Source organism: Akebia trifoliata, chromosome 15, assembly GCF_017979445.1.
Source record: "Akebia trifoliata isolate Shusen 1 chromosome 15, ASM1797944v1, whole genome shotgun sequence".
Classification (NCBI taxonomy): domain Eukaryota; kingdom Viridiplantae; phylum Streptophyta; class Magnoliopsida; order Ranunculales; family Lardizabalaceae; genus Akebia; species Akebia trifoliata.
In genome coordinates this window covers 27,009,377-27,028,851 of record NC_141389.1, presented here as the reverse complement: position 1 = coordinate 27,028,851, position 19,475 = coordinate 27,009,377, and the positions used below count along the sequence as shown (strand labels likewise).

At 33.4% G+C, this 19,475-nt stretch overlaps 1 protein-coding gene and 1 pseudogene across 1 annotated transcript; both read left to right on the top strand.

Moving 5' to 3' along the window:
• Positions 1–719: 719 nt before the first annotated feature.
• On the top strand, positions 720–5,459 carry LOC147384922 (large ribosomal subunit protein eL14z-like). The gene is made up of 5 exons (XM_086425269.1): positions 720–845; positions 960–1,061; positions 4,166–4,295; positions 4,377–4,489; positions 5,137–5,459. Exons 1-5 carry the CDS (start codon positions 843–845, stop codon positions 5,191–5,193), a joined length of 405 nt encoding a protein of 134 aa, XP_086281395.1. The 5' UTR covers positions 720–842; the 3' UTR covers positions 5,194–5,459.
• A 12,272-nt stretch (positions 5,460–17,731) lies between these two features.
• Positions 17,732–19,475, top strand: LOC147384921 (cytochrome P450 94C1 pseudogene; annotated as a pseudogene).

Below are 19,475 nucleotides of genomic sequence, written 5' to 3'. Positions count from 1 at the left end.
TACTTTAAATTTGCATTGAAAAATATCCGAAGAGCATAGAAAATTAAGTTGAGTCAAAGGTTTAGTATCGGATATGATCAGAAACACTATTTATTTGATTCCTTTCGAAGTTTGCAATACACTGAACAATTTTCTCTTCTACGTCGAAGCCTAACGGGTCCTCTATGTATATGAAAACCTGGGTTGAAGATGAAGGGAGACTAGGATTTCCCTAGGGTTTTGTTTTAGAAGAAGAGAACGTGAAAAATAAATGATTAATTCTAAAATTTTCGTAGTTTTAAATATTAATAGTGTTAAAAGGATGTAACGGTCATTATTTATTTTATTTTATTTTAATTAAAATGTTTATGTCATGAACTTCGATTTTCGCGATCTTATAGTGTAGTTCGATTAATTTTTCAATGCGGATCTAATGGGGTAATCAGTTTCAAAAAGTTCCAACTAAAAAAAAGAAAATTCTTCTATTTATTAGCTTGCGGATTTTCTTGAGATACATGTTTAAAAATCTGGGGTGTTATAGTAGTCGATTGAGTTTGCCACGTGGGATAGTCAGATTATCACGATTCTTCGTCTTATTCAACACATGAAATGTTAGTTCTCCCAATTTCAAAAGGATTGGTGCATTGTAAGTAAAAGTTGGTGTGCAAAATATAATTTCTTTATTGATGATTTGATGTCGGACTGCTCTAAGAAAATATTGGTGTGACAATAGGAAATTTATTCTGGATTACGTGTCAACTTTCAATCTAAATCCATAAACCCTAATCCTCACTTGTTAAGATTTACAGAATTACAGCTCAGAGCTTCAGACGTTTGCTCTCTTCCTCCAGATCTCTGCAACCATGGTGAGCTCTCTCTCTCTCTCTCTCTCTCTTCTTAGTTTTCAATCTCAAATTACTTGAACTTCTTTCTGATCTCTTATCTTTATTTCTTTCTTTCGTTTGAAATTCGAATCAAAGCCTTTCAAACGCTATGTTGAGATCGGGCGAGTCGCTCTCGTTAACTATGGAAAAGAGTACGGTAAACTCGTCGTGATTGTCGATGTTATCGACCAAAACAGGGTAAGATTTCAGATCTACACACCATTTCAAGTCCTCCATTAATGCTCGATTTACATTTTCAGTAAATTTTCCACTTTATTGATAATATGCACCATTTAGCGTAATTTTAGAGAAGCAACAAAGAATTATTGTAGACTTTCATACTAATTTTCTCAGCTTAAATTGTATTATTGAAAACGATCAATGTTGGGTTTTTTTTTTAAATTTTTTTGTTTGTTTCTTTCTTTCATGGGTTTTAATTTAACTCTATATTATTCAATGTTTACGTGCTAATTCTCACCTAGAAGATCCAATTTTTTGTTTTATTTTGGTTCCAATTGTAAAATCTTGCTTATTATCTGGAATCAATTTTATTTCTTAATAATGGAGAGATTTTCACATTGATTATGGTTTCTTTTTGCCTAAATTAAACTCATATCTTTGTTTTGGATAGGTTGAAAAATTAGTATTGGATTTCACACTAAGAATCTGAACTCAATCTGAACTTGGATCAGCTTTAGGAATTAGTAAATTCGAGATCTTGAGAGTTATTGGTGTCAAAGTTTCTCTTGTAAATGCCCAAATGAATTGTTTTGAAACATTAATATAATAGATCGGAAAATTTGGCTCATAATAATTTGATTTTATCATTTGACCCTTTATTTGAACCTTGGAATTTCTTAAGCGAACAAATAACTCACCCTATTATTCCTCTCTGCCTACAATGTTGCCCCTAGACTTTCTTTAATGATCAATTACAATTCCTTACTAACTACAACTCGCTTAGGATGTTTGGTGGTTTTAAAGAAATTTTTTCTCCGAGGTGCTATTCCGCTTTGATGTGCGAGGACTTGCTCCCATTCTTCCGAAGTCTGGTTATCAAAAATTCCATTCAAGATATCTTTTTTTTTTGTTGTTTTTTTTTTCCATTTGGACCTCAGCGTTGGGTAAAGCTCTCTCAATAGATCAACTTATTTGGAGGGTTTTGCATGCCAAATTTCTTCTTTATGTGTAAAAAAGGAAGGGGAATCAGTGAATCACAGTATCATCCGTTGTTCTCTTGCTTGAGAAGTGTGGGCTTACTTCTTGGATCTAGTCGGTATTTCAACTTGTTCCCCTGGGTCGGTGTGTGCTTTATTCAGGTCTTGGATGTGTCAAGGAGTATCTTTCTTTCTGGCAAAGAGATCATATGATCTACCACTCCTTCATTGTATGTTAGGGTATTTGGAAGGAGAGAAACTGTCAGGTTTTTGAGGATAAAAAGTTGAATTTTCATGATGTGATTATTTTTGTTCTTTTATTTTTCTTTCTTTCAGTGTAAAGTGTTTAAATAATTCGAAGGGGTCTTTTTTGAAGATCCATGGGTTGGTGGGAATGGGTCTGTAATTTAGCCCATGTAAGTCCATGGCCTTGGTCTTGACGACTTTTAATACAATTGTGCATTTAACCCCCCCAAGTATTAGCGACTTTTATGAATTTTATGCAATTATAATAAAAATCTAAACCCTTGTTTTGGATAAATTCTGTCACTACTTGGAAGAGCATGGGATAGTTCATTAGCGAACATATCCTGACACCGGGTTGCGGAGCACCAAAACATACAGATTTGAGGATCTCCCTTATTTGAGGTTCATGTTCCTGACCAATTAATCTCCTTTTATGATCCTTCACAGAAGAAGCACAATCCTCTATCGCCCAAAGGTCTAAACGTTGGTTCTTGATGGAATTTTGGAGCACAAAGTCCTCCTCCTTTCGATGCTCATTGAACTACCTCTCCTTCCCTTCATTCTAACATGATTATTGACAACATATTCACTTGCCTTATTTGGCTCTGATTGTGACAAAGCTTGAGCCAGCTCTTTCCAGACTTTAGCTTTATCACTTCTGGAATCATCAGAGGCTGATTCCACCTTTTTTTTTAGCACCTTGAGAGCCTCACAAATCTACCAATCTCGTTAAAGTATCTCTCAGGAACCTTGATATTTCCAGACACGGATTTTCTCCACACTTATTTGTCTTGTGGAGAATTACTAGCCTTTAATATAACATTTGTCGGCCACATAGATTCCTTCAAGAGCAAAGGCGCACATGGACCGAGGATCATTGAGACGGAGCATTCATTGTTCCCTTCATTGGAATTGCTCACTTGTGCAGAGGCCTGCAAATTGCAAACTACAAATCTGTCTGAATGCCCCCCCCCCCCCCCCCCCCTCCCCCCTCCCCCCCACCCAAAAGAAACAAAGCTTTTCTCCTTTTTCCTTCCTTGAAATCTGTATACGTAAGAAGAAAGAGAGATGACAAGTGCCTGAAAGGGCAGATCTGTTCTTTGATGACTCTTTTGTGTGACTTCAACTTCTTTTCCATTTGGTTCTGCCTTTTTTCTTGTTAAAAGGTGATAATGCAATATGATTTGAAGCTGTCACCTTGGTGAGGTGTTAATATCTGTATCTGGTAAATACCACAGACGTAGGGTCAAAACCCTTCCTTTGCACTTAAACCTATCAGAAAAAAAAATGCATATGGTTTCCTAAATGTAGGGCTGTGTAAATTGAACCATGTTTTTTTTTTTTTTTCATGAATCAAGCCCACCACTTCTCTATGGAGTATATTTTATGTTGGTTTGGAATTTTGGAGTGCTAGCTTTACAAAGATATACCATAAACAAAAATTTCTGAGACATATTTTCTCAATCCCTCCCCCCCCAACCCCCAGAAAAAAAAAAAAAAAAACAAAACAAAAACAGAAAAGCGATTCTTTTCCCCATAAAATTTGCATATTTTCCATGAAGCAACCAAAACAACATGAAAAAAATATATCCTAGAAAGTTCTATGTAAAAAAATAATAATAATATTGAGTGCGAATTTTCTGTGAAAAACAAATGAAACCTTTACCCTCCACGCTCCACTATGCCTAGTTGGGGTGCCGTATGTAGGAGTCATACTAATGCAAGACCACCACAGCCTTTACCAAAGCTTCCCTCTCTAACCACACACAAATATATATTTGCCAGTTGAGACATAGATATCTTATGTTTATTTGTCTTATTCTCTATTTTTATTTATTTATTTTATATAATATAGCTGTACTGTTGTGACATTTGTTATGTGTACACTTTGACATGCAGGCTCTGGTTGATGCCCCAGATATGGTTAGATGCCAAATGAATTTCAAGAGGCTCTCACTAACTGACATCAAAATTGATATTAAACGAGTGCCTACAAAGAAGTCTCTCATTGCTGCCATGGAAGCCGCAGGTTTATGTTCATCTTTCATTCAAAAGCTCCATTTTCTCTTTATAGATAAAATCTAATTGAAGATGATGTTTTCTGGTGCAGATGTGAAAAACAAGTGGGAGACTAGTTCTTGGGGCAGGAAATTGATTGTGCAGAAGAAGAGGGCCTCACTCAATGACTTTGATCGGTTCAAGGTTATGCTAGCAAAAATCAAGGTGTGCTTTTACTATTGCATTTCTTTTCTAGAGTATTGATGCTACTTCAGTCTAGGGCTGTCGAAGGATTGGTCTGGATCGCATTGGGGTCGATTGGTACCAATCCAATAAGGATTGGATCCAGGACTGACCTGATAAGTAATAGATTGAGTTTTTATCGGATCTCAATATTAAAATCCAGATCCGATCTTGAAGTGCCAACTTTGCTAAGTGGTAAGACGTGTAGAGTGTTATTCCCACGTCCTAGGTTCAAAACCCCTTGAACCCAACTTCATTTGCTTTCCACTAACCTTAATACCTATTAAAGAAACAATATCCAGATCCAATCCATTAACAATTGGTTCGGATCTGAATTGAGCCAAAACCAATCTTATATACAAAATCTGAATGAACTTCAGATATCTCAACAAATATATTATATAATTTATATACTTTACATATTATCGGATCAGGTCCTTGTCGGATTGGGACATGGTTGATCTAGATCCGATCCAAGAAGATATTGGATCGGATCATTGTCGGAATCCAAAACATTGATCCATACCCGAAGTTATCGGATCAGAATGGATTTTGGGTCGATCCCTTGACAGCCCTACTTCAGTCACTAAATTATCGTGTCTTACGATGAGAATTACATTTGTTTTCAGAGGGGTGGTTTAATCAGGCAAGAGCTTTCAAAGTTGAAAAAGCAGGTTGCAGCTTGAGTGGTTGAGTTGCATATCAAACACGCTATGGTATATTTTCACTATTTTGTCTTTCTCACTTATTGTCGGTTTTGCAGAAAACTATCTTTACGTAATAGATGATTCATCGTGGTTGTAGTAGCTTATTTTGGACCCACAAGGATTTTGTGCCTTTTTTTGTTGAATTCTTATATTTATTTTTGGAAGCAATGTTTATCATTTAGTAAGAATACCAAGTCTTTTAATTAAGTAAATAATTTCAGATACAGGTTTTGAAGTTGTTCTCAGCTCACAAGGTCTATATTGTTTTATTAATTTATTTTTTCAATTGTTTCTAATAGGCTTTATGTGTGAGTATGTGTTTTGCCTTGTCGATGAGCACGATACCTGGAGGTTTGTAAGTGAGAGGCAACTAGCACTTTGACCATAACTCTTATTTTTCTTGCTTCTTCTCTTCCATCATCCTACAATTTCCATTAATGTTTTGGGTTCAAGAGTTGAGAAAATTTGGAGTTCTATTTTGTTGGTTAGGTTTTGTAAGAAAATTGTTGAATTTTTCAGGATTGAGGAGTCATCAATTTTGTGTTATTTGAACACATTGGATTCATTATTGGCATATTTTAGTAGTTGCTTCCCAAGTATTCCTAATTTGGCAGGGATCAATTGGATTCATGTGTTACGGGGTTTGTACATACCCCCTTGAACTTCACCTTGTTAACTACCCTTTACCAATCAAAAGTGAAAATTTTTAAAAACAAAAGCAAAAAAATCAAGTTTAAGTTCTTTTGAAGAGCTTAAGAATCATTTGCTTCTTCAGAGAGATTAATTTGAAAAAAAAAAGAAAAAAAAAGTGGAGATTCATTGGGTAAGGAATTATATGTTGGCCCAGGGAAGATTAATAACACTAGTGTAGCATCCCTTTTGACATACCATATGCCCCTTTAATATCCAAACTTCAATGGCAACGTAGTTGGAGTAGTTCTAGAAGGATTTCGTTTGGGAGAGTATTGTTGAAGGTTAAAAGTAGTATCATCTTGTATGTTAGAATGTTATTTCCATCCCAAAATTTAAAATTGCTTTTGGGATTAGCTATATGGAGAGAGGGACTAATATGAGGGTTAAAATGATTATGGGTTGGGTGTGTGGGCATTTAGGGTGGCAATAGAGCTTAGTTTTTCGGATGCCACTTGGTCCATGGAGACTCCACTTTACAGAAGCGGAGCCAGGATTTTATATCAATGGGGGCTAAATTCGAACTCGATGACTTAATACTTTCAAGGATTCTCTGCATAAAGATCTGTGTTCAAAATGCAATTATTTCAACTTTTTAGATGAGTTTGATTATTTATCATAAATAATTTATTATTGGAGCTTCTGCTCAAATTTGATAGACCCCTTGCTAAACTTGTAGGGCAAGAGTTTGAGATTAATATTAATGATTGGGGCATTTCACATTTTAGATTTAGCATATTTAGTGCACATTCAAAATTGTCTGCGAACATCGATGTATGAGATCCTGATATTGAATTCGAACTCGACGAGGGTTATACTACAAACATAAGCATTTTGTATACATTTTTTTTTCTTTTATTGAACCTCTTTTTAAGTTAGACTGTCTTTCGTCGTCTGAGTTTGGTTTGAGTTTTAATTTTTTTTATTTTTAAGTTCATGCCCTCCCCTAAAAAATGCAATATTGGTGTGAATTTTATCACCAAGACAATGTAGAGGAATATTGTAGTCAAAGTATTTATCAATTGGCCGTCATTGCAACTCTCAAATTCGATGGGAATCACCTTCCTAGAATTATGATATGCTAGTCTGTTCTAAATACTTTAGTTTTGTTCTAGATTCTAAATCAAGATCATCACCTTTTTAATATAAATAAAAGTATCTACTAAGGTTTTGCACCTCTTAACACATTAAATTCATAACCTTTCATACATATATAGGTAGGTATTGTACTCTTTGCCTTGATTATATAAATATATATTCGATGCTTCAAATCCAATCCCTGATGCCGTCTCAATCCTCTCATCGAGTTAATTTCATTAGTTTGAGTTAATAAGCATTTTCTACAAGTCAAAACAATAACAATTGATTTTGTTTATTTTAAATTAATTGAATTTTTCGCCTTTTTCTAAGGTATGAGATGATAGAAGAAATTCATACAATTAATTTCTTTTTTGGCACAAAGATTACTAATTTAAATAAGCAACAAAACATAATTAGGATAGAAAGTAGAAATAAACTCTCTCTATAACAAAAAGAAACTTGACTTTGGACACTCAAGTGAAGGGAATATAATTTTTTTTGGCCAACCTGAAATCTCTGGGATAAGGCTTCGTTGTTGTTTTTGATGTCGACGCCAAGTCCAAACCACATTGATCATGGATTGCACATGGCAGGTACAAATCCGGGTCCCTAGCAATTTATAGTGGTGAGGAGTGGGGACAGATGGTTAGGTTGGTTCATGGTGGTGTTTTTTTTTTTTGTTGGGGTGGCCGACATGTATGGGTTTATTGTAGTTCCAACTGCATAGATGTATTTTAAACTACAAATTTTCCTTGTTTCAAACATGGAAAGCCTGTTGTGGTCCTTTGGAATGTCAGCATCTGCAGTCTTAGGTAACCAGATTTCTTCACCTAATGATGTGGAAGGTTTGTATGATTGCTCATGGAAAATGATAATTTTTATTTTTCTTCTTTTTAGAAAATGTTATTTTCAGATGTATGATTGATTGCATATTTTTTGTGGAAAATAATTTCTCTGTCAAGGCGATTGTCCCCATCCAAGATAATGATATGAGTTGTGATAATATGACGTCTTCTCTGACACACGCCCCCATCATGGAATCGTAGATGATTGACTTGAGATACATAAGAAAAAAAAATAAGGGATAAAAGATGAAAAATAATAAAGTGAATTAAAGGGATAAAAGAGAAAATATAGTAAAATTAGAGGAGGTGAAGAATAAATAAAATAAAGTGAATCCTATAACACTATTGTATGATGGAAGATTTAATCCACAAAATTGTGAACATGGAATGTTTGTCTTAGTTGAATTTGTCCCTCATAATACTATAATTGATTGGACGTTTGTGTCACACATAACTATTACAACTCAATTATTTTTTATTATATACATGGGTCAAATTCAAGGGACAACAAAATAACTAAAGTTTTCTATAAAATATGGGTTAGAAGTTTTGGAATAGGCTGATTTTTGATGATGATGGTCTATATGGTGAGGAGAACATCCTCATCAAAAATCAACCCATTCTGAAAATTTTAACCGAAGTTTACAAATTGAAGAATCATAGACTATCAATTTCTAATGTTAATTTGTAAACCACTTTTGATGGGGATAAAAGTTTCGAAATGGGTTGATTTTTGTGAGGATGATCTCCTCATCATGATCATCCTCACAAAAATTGGCCCATTCCGAAACTTCTAACCCTATCAAAAATTATTTATAAATTTTTTTTAACTATCTTGTTATCCATTGAATTCAATCCTATATATCTATATAATAAAACACAATTAAGTTGGAATAGTCGTGTGTGACACAAACATTCAATTAACTACAGTTTTGTGGGTTAAATCTCTCGTCAAGTTATAGTGTCATGAGACCTATTTTATTTCTCTTATTTTTCACCTTCTCTAATTTTATAATATTTTCTCTTCTACCCCTTTAATTGACTTTATTATTTTTCATCTCTTACCTCTTTAATCTCAATTTTATTTAATAATACCTCTCCAACTTTTTTTTTCCCCACTTTTACTCCCTTAACTCGAAAGATAATGCTTTCTTTTAACTTTACTATATTTTTTCTTTTACCCCTTTAATCTACTTTATTATTTTTCATCTCTTACCCCTTCCATCAAACTATAGTTTTCAGGACCCTCTTTATTTCATCTATTCTTAACTCCTTAATTTTACTATATTTCCTCTTCTACCTATTTAATCTATTTTATTATTTTTTATCTTTTACCTCTTTAATCTCAATTTTTCTTTTATAATAATATCATTCCAACCTTACTTTTTCGCTTTTACCCTCTTAATCCAAGAGAGGATGCTTATGTCGTAGGCAAGGGTGAACTCTAGTATATATATGGAATGTAGTTATATGAACCGAAAGGACCATCTTTCTCTATGGCCCACATGCCAATGCGCCACCCAAAACCACCATCAAACGTCACTTTGTATGTAGAGCATGAAATTTTATTAACTTCCAAACAAAAAAAATGAAAAAAAAAAAAAAAAAAAAAAAATTTCTCCGTTGAATATAAATTTTAAATCTAGTAGTTCAATGACTTTCTTTTCAAAATTAAGATCTAGTCTTAAAAAATATTTTTTTCAAGATAATTTTTTCAAACCCAATCTAAACTAGAAATCAAGAGGGACGAGTTGTTATTTAAACCGTGACGGTCCACATGACGTAAATGTAAATCTTGGTCCATACTCTACATGGTCCCTCAATTCATGCAACATTTTCCATATATACATATATATATATATATGGAAAAGAGAGAGATGGAGTTATATGGTCCAAATTGATGGCGTGATCAACAATCATGATGAGCACATGTACAATAAAGTGGATGGTGAGCTCTACAACGAAATCATTCCTGATTCTCCAAGTACTGCCGACGTCAACGAGGGATTCGGAAACCAATTCGCTTCTGTAACTAAGGGAATCTTGCTATGTTTGCTACACCAATCAAGTCATGGGATTTGTTGTTCTTTCCATATTATTATTGTCTGATTAGGCTTTCTTTTCTTAGTTAATTAATTATGGTAAGAGTGCAATACAGATTTAGCTTTAATAATGATGATCGCACGCGGACTTGATACACAGTTGACGTGGTAAGGACACAGAATCACACATCTTTTTCTTGTTTATCTCGATGAAAATGATTTATGATTTTGTACTCTTGAATAAAATATTAGTATTGAATCATGATAAATTAACTCGTTTTTTGCACATGGACTTGACGTAATTTGGCATGGATATAAAGGGTAGAGATCCAAAACCCTTACAAAGGTTAGGTGGCACCCCATTTCATACCACATGGTATTTATGGGACCCACTGCCCATATGGATATGTGATCCATCCCTTGTTAAACCTACCCTCAAAATATCAGTTTGATTGGTGATGTGCATCCATTGATTTTAGCATTGTCTTAAGAATGATTTTGAATCGTTGGATTCAAACTCTTTTTCATGATCCTGTGGATAAAAGTTATCAAATACTACGATTTTTGGTATGTAGGTTCACCAAAGGATGGACCACATATCCATATAGTCAGTGGGTCCCACAAATACAACGTGGTATGAAATAGGGTGCCACCTGACCTTTGTTGGGTACGACACACTGTTCTGGATCCCTACCTTTTGTATTCACGTCAAAATGCGTCAAGTGCATGCGTAAAAACCGAGTTAATTTATCGCGATTCATTAGTATTTCACAGTAACGTGGGTTATTTACTTAAGTTGTGTTTGAGTTGTATTACGATCACCTATCTATATGGATCATGTCTTTAAGTGACACCTACAAACACGATCGGGTGCCATATAGCTTATAAAGAATAGAATTCTAAGAACTTTGAAAAAAAAAAAAAAACAAATTTAAAAAATAACTTATTTTCACCATTGAATTTTAATCTTAAATTTTGGTGTTCATCAACCATTTATTTTCAAAGTTTTAGATCTGATTATAAATAATGTATTTTTATGAATTTTTTTCTTCAGAATTCGTCCTATTCATTAATTTTAAGGGGGGGGTGAAGTGTTATTTGAACCAACGTGAATGTCCATGTGGCCCAAACACGACCCTCGGTCCATGCTCTACATGGTCCCTTCGTTCATGCAACCTTTTCTTGGTTCACGATCAAACATAATTAGTGATAAATTTTTATCAAGTTTGATCGACTAATTGATTTGATTTAATTTTTAAAATATTAAATGAAAATACTTTAAAACTTATAAGGGATAAAAGTGACATTTAAATCATGTTACACGAAAAGTGGACACTAAAATTGACATTTATTAAAAAGCAAAATAGAACACAATATGATTTATTGGAAAAGCTGAATTTGTCTTGTTTTCCAAGGAGTTAGGCTAGCTTGACTACCGTAGTCACTTTCCCACCTTGACTAACACTTTCGATTGGCCCAATCATGACCCACTTGAAAGAGTTTGTATGCGTGGGGAGTCTAACCATGTCAATCAGCTTAGACTTTTTCTACTCAAATTATCCAAAAAAATTTATTTATTTATTTGTGAGCTCCATTTATTATTGGAAAAAGTAGGACGACGGGTGCAATTTGGTCCGGTTTGTGGCTAAATTGAAATCAAACCAATATAGGTCAGTTCCACTAAATAAGAATAAGAATCAATCAAAAATACCAATACAATCGAATCAACCCAAATCAAACGTAGGTCTATTTGATTTGGTTCGGTTTCATGGGTTGTCCACCCAAATCATTAATCTATTTATAAAAAAAATTATTAATTTATCCATAAAGAAGTCATTAATCTATATCTTAACTCTAAAAATAATTCATAATAAAAAATATATATTTATTTATTATATAACGTTCAGCTCTTGGTTGGTTCTGTTCTATACAAGTCTTGAACTAAGAATTGAACCAAATTGATCAAATCTACATTTTCTAAACCTAGAACCGAATCGCAACTTATTTTAAATCCGACCAAACCAACCCAAAATTATCGGTTTGGTTCGATTCTTAGGTTAAACTAGGCCAAGTTGCACCCCTAAGCAAGAGTGTGAAAACATAATCAAAATCCATTCTAACCCACACATAAATTCCTTAATTGGGTTTGATCCATGCATGGACCGGACCCCAAATATAGATCAACCATTCAACCTTATTAGTAGTGGTTTCGACGACAGCATAAAACCGTATCACCTCTTCGAAAACATTGGCTTAAACACTCATTGGGTTTTGCCTATTCATCTTAATACAGGGATAAAAGTCCTTGGATTAAAGACAATGGTAAAAATATTTTAATTTAAAAAAATGATAATGAGGGTAGTCAGGAGTTTTTGACAAAGGTTGATGGCGAGGGTGTTTATGGTCATTTACGTCAATCTCTCAAAGAATACCAAAGTCAAGGGATGTGCCATCAATTTGAAAATACAGGACTTTCTCTAAATTCCACTATAACCTAGAGGAATTATTCAAAATCACCGGAGTGGTGTGGTTATATAATGATTTTACAATAATAAGGAGTCATGATTTTCTAACTCGAAAATTTTCACTCAACTAACATGGAAATGGCATCTTTTTCTTTGGGATATACAACCAAAATGATCAACAATTTTGTGCCCTTGCCACGTCAAACGAGTACAGATTAAGTAAAATTAGCACAAGAAGAATGATAGTCATTATGCTATAGCTTTGGGGATACTCATATTTAGGGGTGTCAATGGGTCGATTCTGGAGGAACTTAGAACTATAACCATTATATTTAGTTTGATTTAGATTCTTGTTGATTCCGGCTCCGATTGCAAAATAAATAGAATCGAAACTATCAAAAATCACAGGTTCTCATCGGTTTCAATTCTCAAAAATCGAATGAAAAGAAAATAATTTGAAATCATTATATATCTATATATATATATATAATCCTTTCAAAAAAATTGACATTTTATCAATAAAAGTATTAAGTTAGTTATGATTTGTTATACTAAAGATAAAATTAATGATTTTTTTTCAAAAATGAAAAGTTATCTTAGTTAAAAGTAATAAATTCTTAGAAGAGTAACTCATTTTAAGCTTCAATCGATAATTTATATGAAAAATTGAAGAATTTTATATTTATTTTGAAATTTTAAAAAAATATATCTTAAATCATCTATAATATGAAAAGAAATGATAAAACAAATTGGTTCTAGGTACCCATTGGATAGAATCTAATGGTTTTGATTCCTATCGATCGGTTCGATTCTATTTTAGACCCGGTTCTAATCAATTCCAATAAAAAAGAGACCAGAACTGGAGTTTTCAATTCTGGTTGGATTTCAGTTAAATGGATACCTATTGACACTACCCTAAATGGATTTCAGTTAAATGGATACCTATTGACACCCTTACTCATATTATGGTGGTGTCGTAATATCACTACCCTAAAAATAAAGAGTTGTTCATAGTTGAGTTACCTAATTCGTTGGTAGAGAATTGAATCGTGAATTGGCTCGAATCAAATCAATTCGCAGTACAATTCGCTCTCAATTCATCAAATACAATGAATGCAAGGAATTAAAAAGTAAATTGCTTTACCTTTTATTTTTTACAACCCGTCCAAATATTTTAAAATATTAGAGATGTCTTCCTAATATTTTAAATTAATATCATGCCGCTTTAACTATGATATTTCTCAATAGAGTGATGAAAATTGACCAAAAACTCTCATCTCCAAATAATAAATACATCATCATCAATCTTTTTTGTATCATACTCATCACTTTGACCTTCAATCGCCCTAACTCTGTCTACCCCTATGAATCGAGTTCATTCTAATGCTTCATATAGATACTTTTTCTCGGGATACACAAATCTATGGTTCTAACCCATACGACGTCAAGGGGTGTGTGTCAAAGAGGTATTAAAAAATCACAACTCAAAAAATTGGGGGTAAATGTAAAAGGGGTCGTGCTGGAGTGACTCAAGATCGGACCTCATATCACACATCTTGACAGGAAAGAGGGTATAAATCATAGATGTTCTTCATTCGTATCTCGATGAAAAACATCTAGTATTCCCATACACCTTCACGTCAGTGTGTGTGTTATGTGACGTCATTTCAGCATTATTCATGTAAATTTTTTTATTTTTTGGTAAAATCATAAATTTCTCCATATCTTAATAGGAACACGTGGAATAAGTTAAAAATGGCACGTGGAATTTGGAAAGAGAGACAAATGGCTCACATGCAACAAAAGAAGAGAATATTCTCTTCAGATAGAATGAAGTAACAAGTGGAAATAGTAAGAGCGACAAGTGGAAATAATACGGAAAAGTTATCACTAAGAAAGTGACAAGTGGATTACATGCGGAAAAGTCTTAAAGTATGGGAAGAAGAAAGTAAACTTATCCAAAACAAAAAAAAAATTGTTTCAAATTTCAAATTTTGATCATTTTAAAAATAACTTTTAGCTAAGAAAAAGCTTTTCATATACCCATATTTACATCATGTTGGATAATTCAAGTGTGTACAATCCTAATCTTATCTTATAAATAAAAAAATCAAATGATCGAGATATATTTTTAAGATAAATATCATTGGGATGTGTATTATTAGGATACTACAGTAATTTGCCTCGTGCCGCATCTTTCAGGTTAAGGGGGATAAAAATTAAAAAAAATAAAATAGGTTAAAAAGAAAATATAGTAAAATTAAAAGTAGTGAAGAGTAAAAAAAAATAAAGTGGACACCTCAAAATTATAGATTGATGGGAGCTTATCTCCAGTCCTTTCATATTCCATATCTTGTTGCTTCTTTGCTTGCTTTTCTCGATCAAGCATTCTTGTTCTTAGTAAAGAGATAATAGCATTTAAGGTGACAATAATGAGATGTTCCAGATAAGTCGGCGTAGTTCTTGCTTGTTGTCTATGCATGGTCTTTCTTTCGCGAATGTTGCTGGACTTTTCTTGATGTTTTTGGGTGACCCACCAATCGACCCAACAGTGATCGATGATAGAATGGTACGAACAAATCAAAGTCATTGGATTTGGTAGTTCTCCATTGACTTATCTCTTTGTCCACCAAAGGCCTTTTCATATGTTCTTAAGTGAGTGTCCACTTCCATATGGATGGTTGAGTGAATTGTGCAATAAGCCTCTCTCGACCCTCCGTTTCTCATACATATTTATTCAAGCCTTTCGTCTTTCGAGATATGTTATAAAATTGTAATTAATGAGAGGTTTATTCCTCACAAAACTGTATCATGTGTGGGTATTATTGTTGTGCTTTATTATATATATACATATATATGACAAATGCTAATTTCGAAGACCTCATAGAGACGTTAGCATTATCCAACACTTTTACTTTTAAAAAATACCCATGTTAATTTTGTCTTTTAGTAAAAAAAAAACAAGGGCATCTTGGTCTTTTACATAATAAATACTTGTTTACATGATAAACGTTAAAGATATTTAAGTCTTTAGATTTAAATATTTTATTTATAATTAATGCGTTGACAATTAATATCAACATAACATATGCATTTATTATGTAAAAGACTAAGATGCCCTTACTTTTTTCACTAAAAACAAAATAGATAGGGATATTTTTGAAAAGTGAAAGTGTTGGAAAATGATTACGTTCCTGCAAGGTCCTAAACATGTGGATTAATGTCCAACACTTTTTTCAATAATAACCCTTCTTATTTTATTTTTTGGTGAAAAATACAAATGAATGTTAGACTTTTATATAATAAATATATTTATTATGCCATTGATAAATTCATTTATTATGTTATTATTGATTGTCAAAGTATTTACTACAAAAAATATATTTAATTCTCATGATAGTTATTATGTAAACAAATATTTAATATGTACAGACTAACATGTGCTTATATATATATATAAATTCTGATTGTTGAAAATTTGGATTATTTTTTCTCTATCTTGAGTTAACGGAGCCCAATCCTACTTAAATTGTCCATATTTAATATTAAAATTTGATATTTCTCACCTAATGAGAAATTGACTGGAAATTATAAAATTTAAATTCTAATCCAACATTTAGCTCAATTGAACCAATTTCTTGCAATAATGATCTCTAATAATTGAATTGTTCAATGAAAACATTTTAAAATTTTAAAATTTCAAAAAAAAAATAATAATAAAAAAATTGTAAACATATAATTATGAAATAAAACAAAATCCTTGTTAAAAATTGGTCCCGAAGCTTGATGGAACCAATTTGTCGAGTCAACTTGTTAAATCAACCAAGCAAACTTGTTAAATTGAAAGATGCCAGCTTAACAAGTTGATAAAACATGTGGAAAGTGTTCTCACATTTTAGGTTCGACTCCCTTAAAACCCAACTCCACGATTATCTTTCAAAAAATAAAATCGTTATATTGATTAATTAATTTAAAAATTCATGGGTAAGAAACTTGATTGAGTTTTTTAATTGATGAATATGATATTTTTGTGAAAAATAAAAAATAAAAAAATAAATTTATTTAGCTATTTAAAATTATGTTTTATCCATTTTTAAATTAATATATTTTTATTTGACTTTTCCGAGTCGAATCGCGAGTTTGGACTTTCCATCATTTTCATCGACATAGTGGAGGAAATAGAGCACGTGGGAAAAACTATCAGTCTGACGGAATTGTAATTTGTAACCATCTTGGAATCTTAGAGCACGTGTTCTCTGTGCTTTTCGAGAGATGTAAATTAACGTGATTTAGATATACACATCCACGTTTTTTAGAATATTTGAGAGACCCCAATATTTACAAACCTCTTAACCCTGGTATTCTCTATAGACTACTATAAAATGACCTAAATAACCCCACATTCAACATTTTGCAAAAATCCATTAATTTTTTTAAAAAAAAAACTTCAAGCTCTTCAATTTATATGATAAATTAATTTTAATCTATTTAATCCACATCATTTATATTCTCATCTTAAGCCCTTTAGAAAAACATTCATTTTATTGTCTTATCGACGTGGTGTTTTATCAAATGATAAATGTTGAAAAAGGTCATAAGATGTTATAAGAAAAAAAAAAAAAACTCTATAGATCGTATTTGCTCCTTATAGAGAATCCTTAATTTTTCTACCAACAATTCCATTGCTCTCTACTTTAATGTTGTGTTTCGATTGAGAGAAATGGAGAGAAGAGAAAAGAAAATAAATAAATTTCTCCCATTTCTCTGGTGTGGATTGTTCAAGTGGGGAGAGAAAAGAGAAAAGAAAAAAAAAAGTGAAAAAAAAAGTGAGTTTTCTTTCTCTCAAAAAATGGAGAGATTTAGAGAGAAACCCTTTTAAATTATTTTATAATTTTAACTTTGCCCCTATATCTTTTTTAAGATATTTTAAAATTTCAAAGCTATCCCAATCTCTCCCGTCAATCTAAATACGGTGGAGAGAAATTAAGTTTATTTTCTTTTCTCTTCTCTTCCCTTCTTTTAATGAGTTTCTCTTCTCTTCACTTCTCTCAATCCAAACTTAGTGTAAAAAATCCTAGATTGTTTATGAGGTTTTAAAGTTAAAGTTAATAGAATCTTGGGGATGAATTCGAGGGAGGAAATTATTTATTTATCAAAGTGATTGAGGCTATTGGTTTTTTGGAAAAAAAAAAAAAGAAAAAAGAAAGGGATTTTGACTTTTCAAAGAGGGTAATTAAGTCATTTTCTCATTAATTATTGGAGTAGATGAAGTTCAAGGGGCTCATGTAACCAGCTTGAAAGCATGGGGGTGTATCTTAAATATTGACAAAAACATAGAGGGCTTTTTAAAATTAAAGCACCGTTAAATCTTCTATAAAAGAACCCTAGATTTTCTCTTTCCCTTACACTCACTTCTCAGTTCTTCTCTTTAATACATTAATGGAGTCCAAAGCTTCACTATGGTTACAATCCCTCTTCACCTCCTTTTCCTTTCTCTTCTTCTTCTTCACCATCTTATTCTCTCTCTTCTCTCTCTTTCTCTTCTTACTTCGACTAAAGATTTGGTGTAGCTGCAACTGTTGTCGTAGTTATCTCAAATCAAACTGGTGTCTCGAGTTCGAAAATATTTGCGACTGGTACACTCACCTCATCAAACAATCACCAACTCGAACGATTCATCTTCATGCACTCAACAACATCATCACTGCAAACCCAGATAACGTCGAATACATACTCAAGAACCGATTCGAAAACTACCCAAAAGGGAAATCTTTCTCTTTCATCTTAGGTGATCTTTTGGGTCGTGGAATCTTCAATGTTGATGGAGATTCTTGGAAGTTTCAGAGAAAAATGGCGAGTTTAGAACTTGGGTCTGTCTCAATTCGATTATTTGCGCTCGAGATCGTCTCTAATGAGATCGAAAATCGACTTTTCAATCTATTATCTTCTTTTTCTTGTAAAAAAGATGGTATTTTTGATTTACAAGACGTGTTTCGTCGATTCACTTTCGATACAATTTGTCGATTTTCATTCGGGTTAGATCCTGGATGTCTCGAGCTCTCATTACCCGTATCGAATTTCGCTCTCGCATTCGATCTTGCCTCGAAATTATCAGCAGAGCGAGCGATGACTTTATCACCGTTGATTTGGATGACTAAACGTTTATTGAACATTGGTCCAGAGAAAAAGCTAAGAAACGCCATTAAAAACGTCAACACTTTAGCTTACGAGGTCATACGGAAACGTCGCACAATGGGTTTCGCTATACATCAAGATTTGCTGTCTAGATTCATGGGTTCAGTAGATGACGACACGTATCTAAGAGACATTGTTATAAGCTTTCTTTTAGCTGGTCGTGACACGGTCGCTTCCGGGTTGACCAGTTTTTTCTGGTTGTTGGCTCAGAATCCAGAAGTTGAATCGGCGATTCTTGACGAGTCAAACAGGATAATGGGTCTGAGTCAGGAACTCGTTAGTTTTGAGCAAATGCGAGAGATGAATTACTTACAAGCGGCTTTGCACGAGAGTATGAGACTCTATCCACCAGTGCAGTTTGACTCAAAGTTCGCTCAGGAGGACGACGTCCTCCCGGATGGTACGCTCGTGAAGAAGGGAACACGTGTTACTTATCATCCCTACGCAATGGGTCGGGTAGAAGAGGTTTGGGGTCCGGATTGTCTTGAATTCAAACCGGAAAGGTGGTTGAAGAACGGTTTGTTTTTGCCCGAAAACCCTTATAAGTATCCGGTTTTTCAAGCTGGGTTAAGGGTCTGTTTGGGTAAAGAAATAGCGTTGGTGGAGATGAAATGTGTTGCATTATCTCTGATCCGAAGGTTTGAGATCCAAGTTATTGAACCGAATCGGGCACCCAGGTTTGTACCCGGTTTAACTGCCACCGTTAGTGGAGGTCTCCCGGTTCGGGTTCGACAGAGGAGGAGCTCAAACAATTAACAATTGTCACCTTTGTGTCATTCCAGCATTTTCCGTTAAACATGTGTCCAAAAATAGGTGGATGGCGCAAGTTAGTGACCAATGTATTATACAGGGCGTTAACGTGCGCATAGTCTCTGTTTGGGTGGTGTTCATAACGAGGAAGTTTGGCTTTTTCGAATAAATTCTCTTTCTCTTAATGTTGACCA

Coding starts and splice junctions, on each gene's coding strand:
- LOC147384922 (XM_086425269.1), top strand. Junction 1,062..4,165: donor ATGTTATCGACCAAAACAGG/GTAAGATTTCAG, acceptor TTTGACATGCAG/GCTCTGGTTGATGCCCCAGA. Junction 4,490..5,136: donor TTATGCTAGCAAAAATCAAG/GTGTGCTTTTAC, acceptor ATTTGTTTTCAG/AGGGGTGGTTTAATCAGGCA.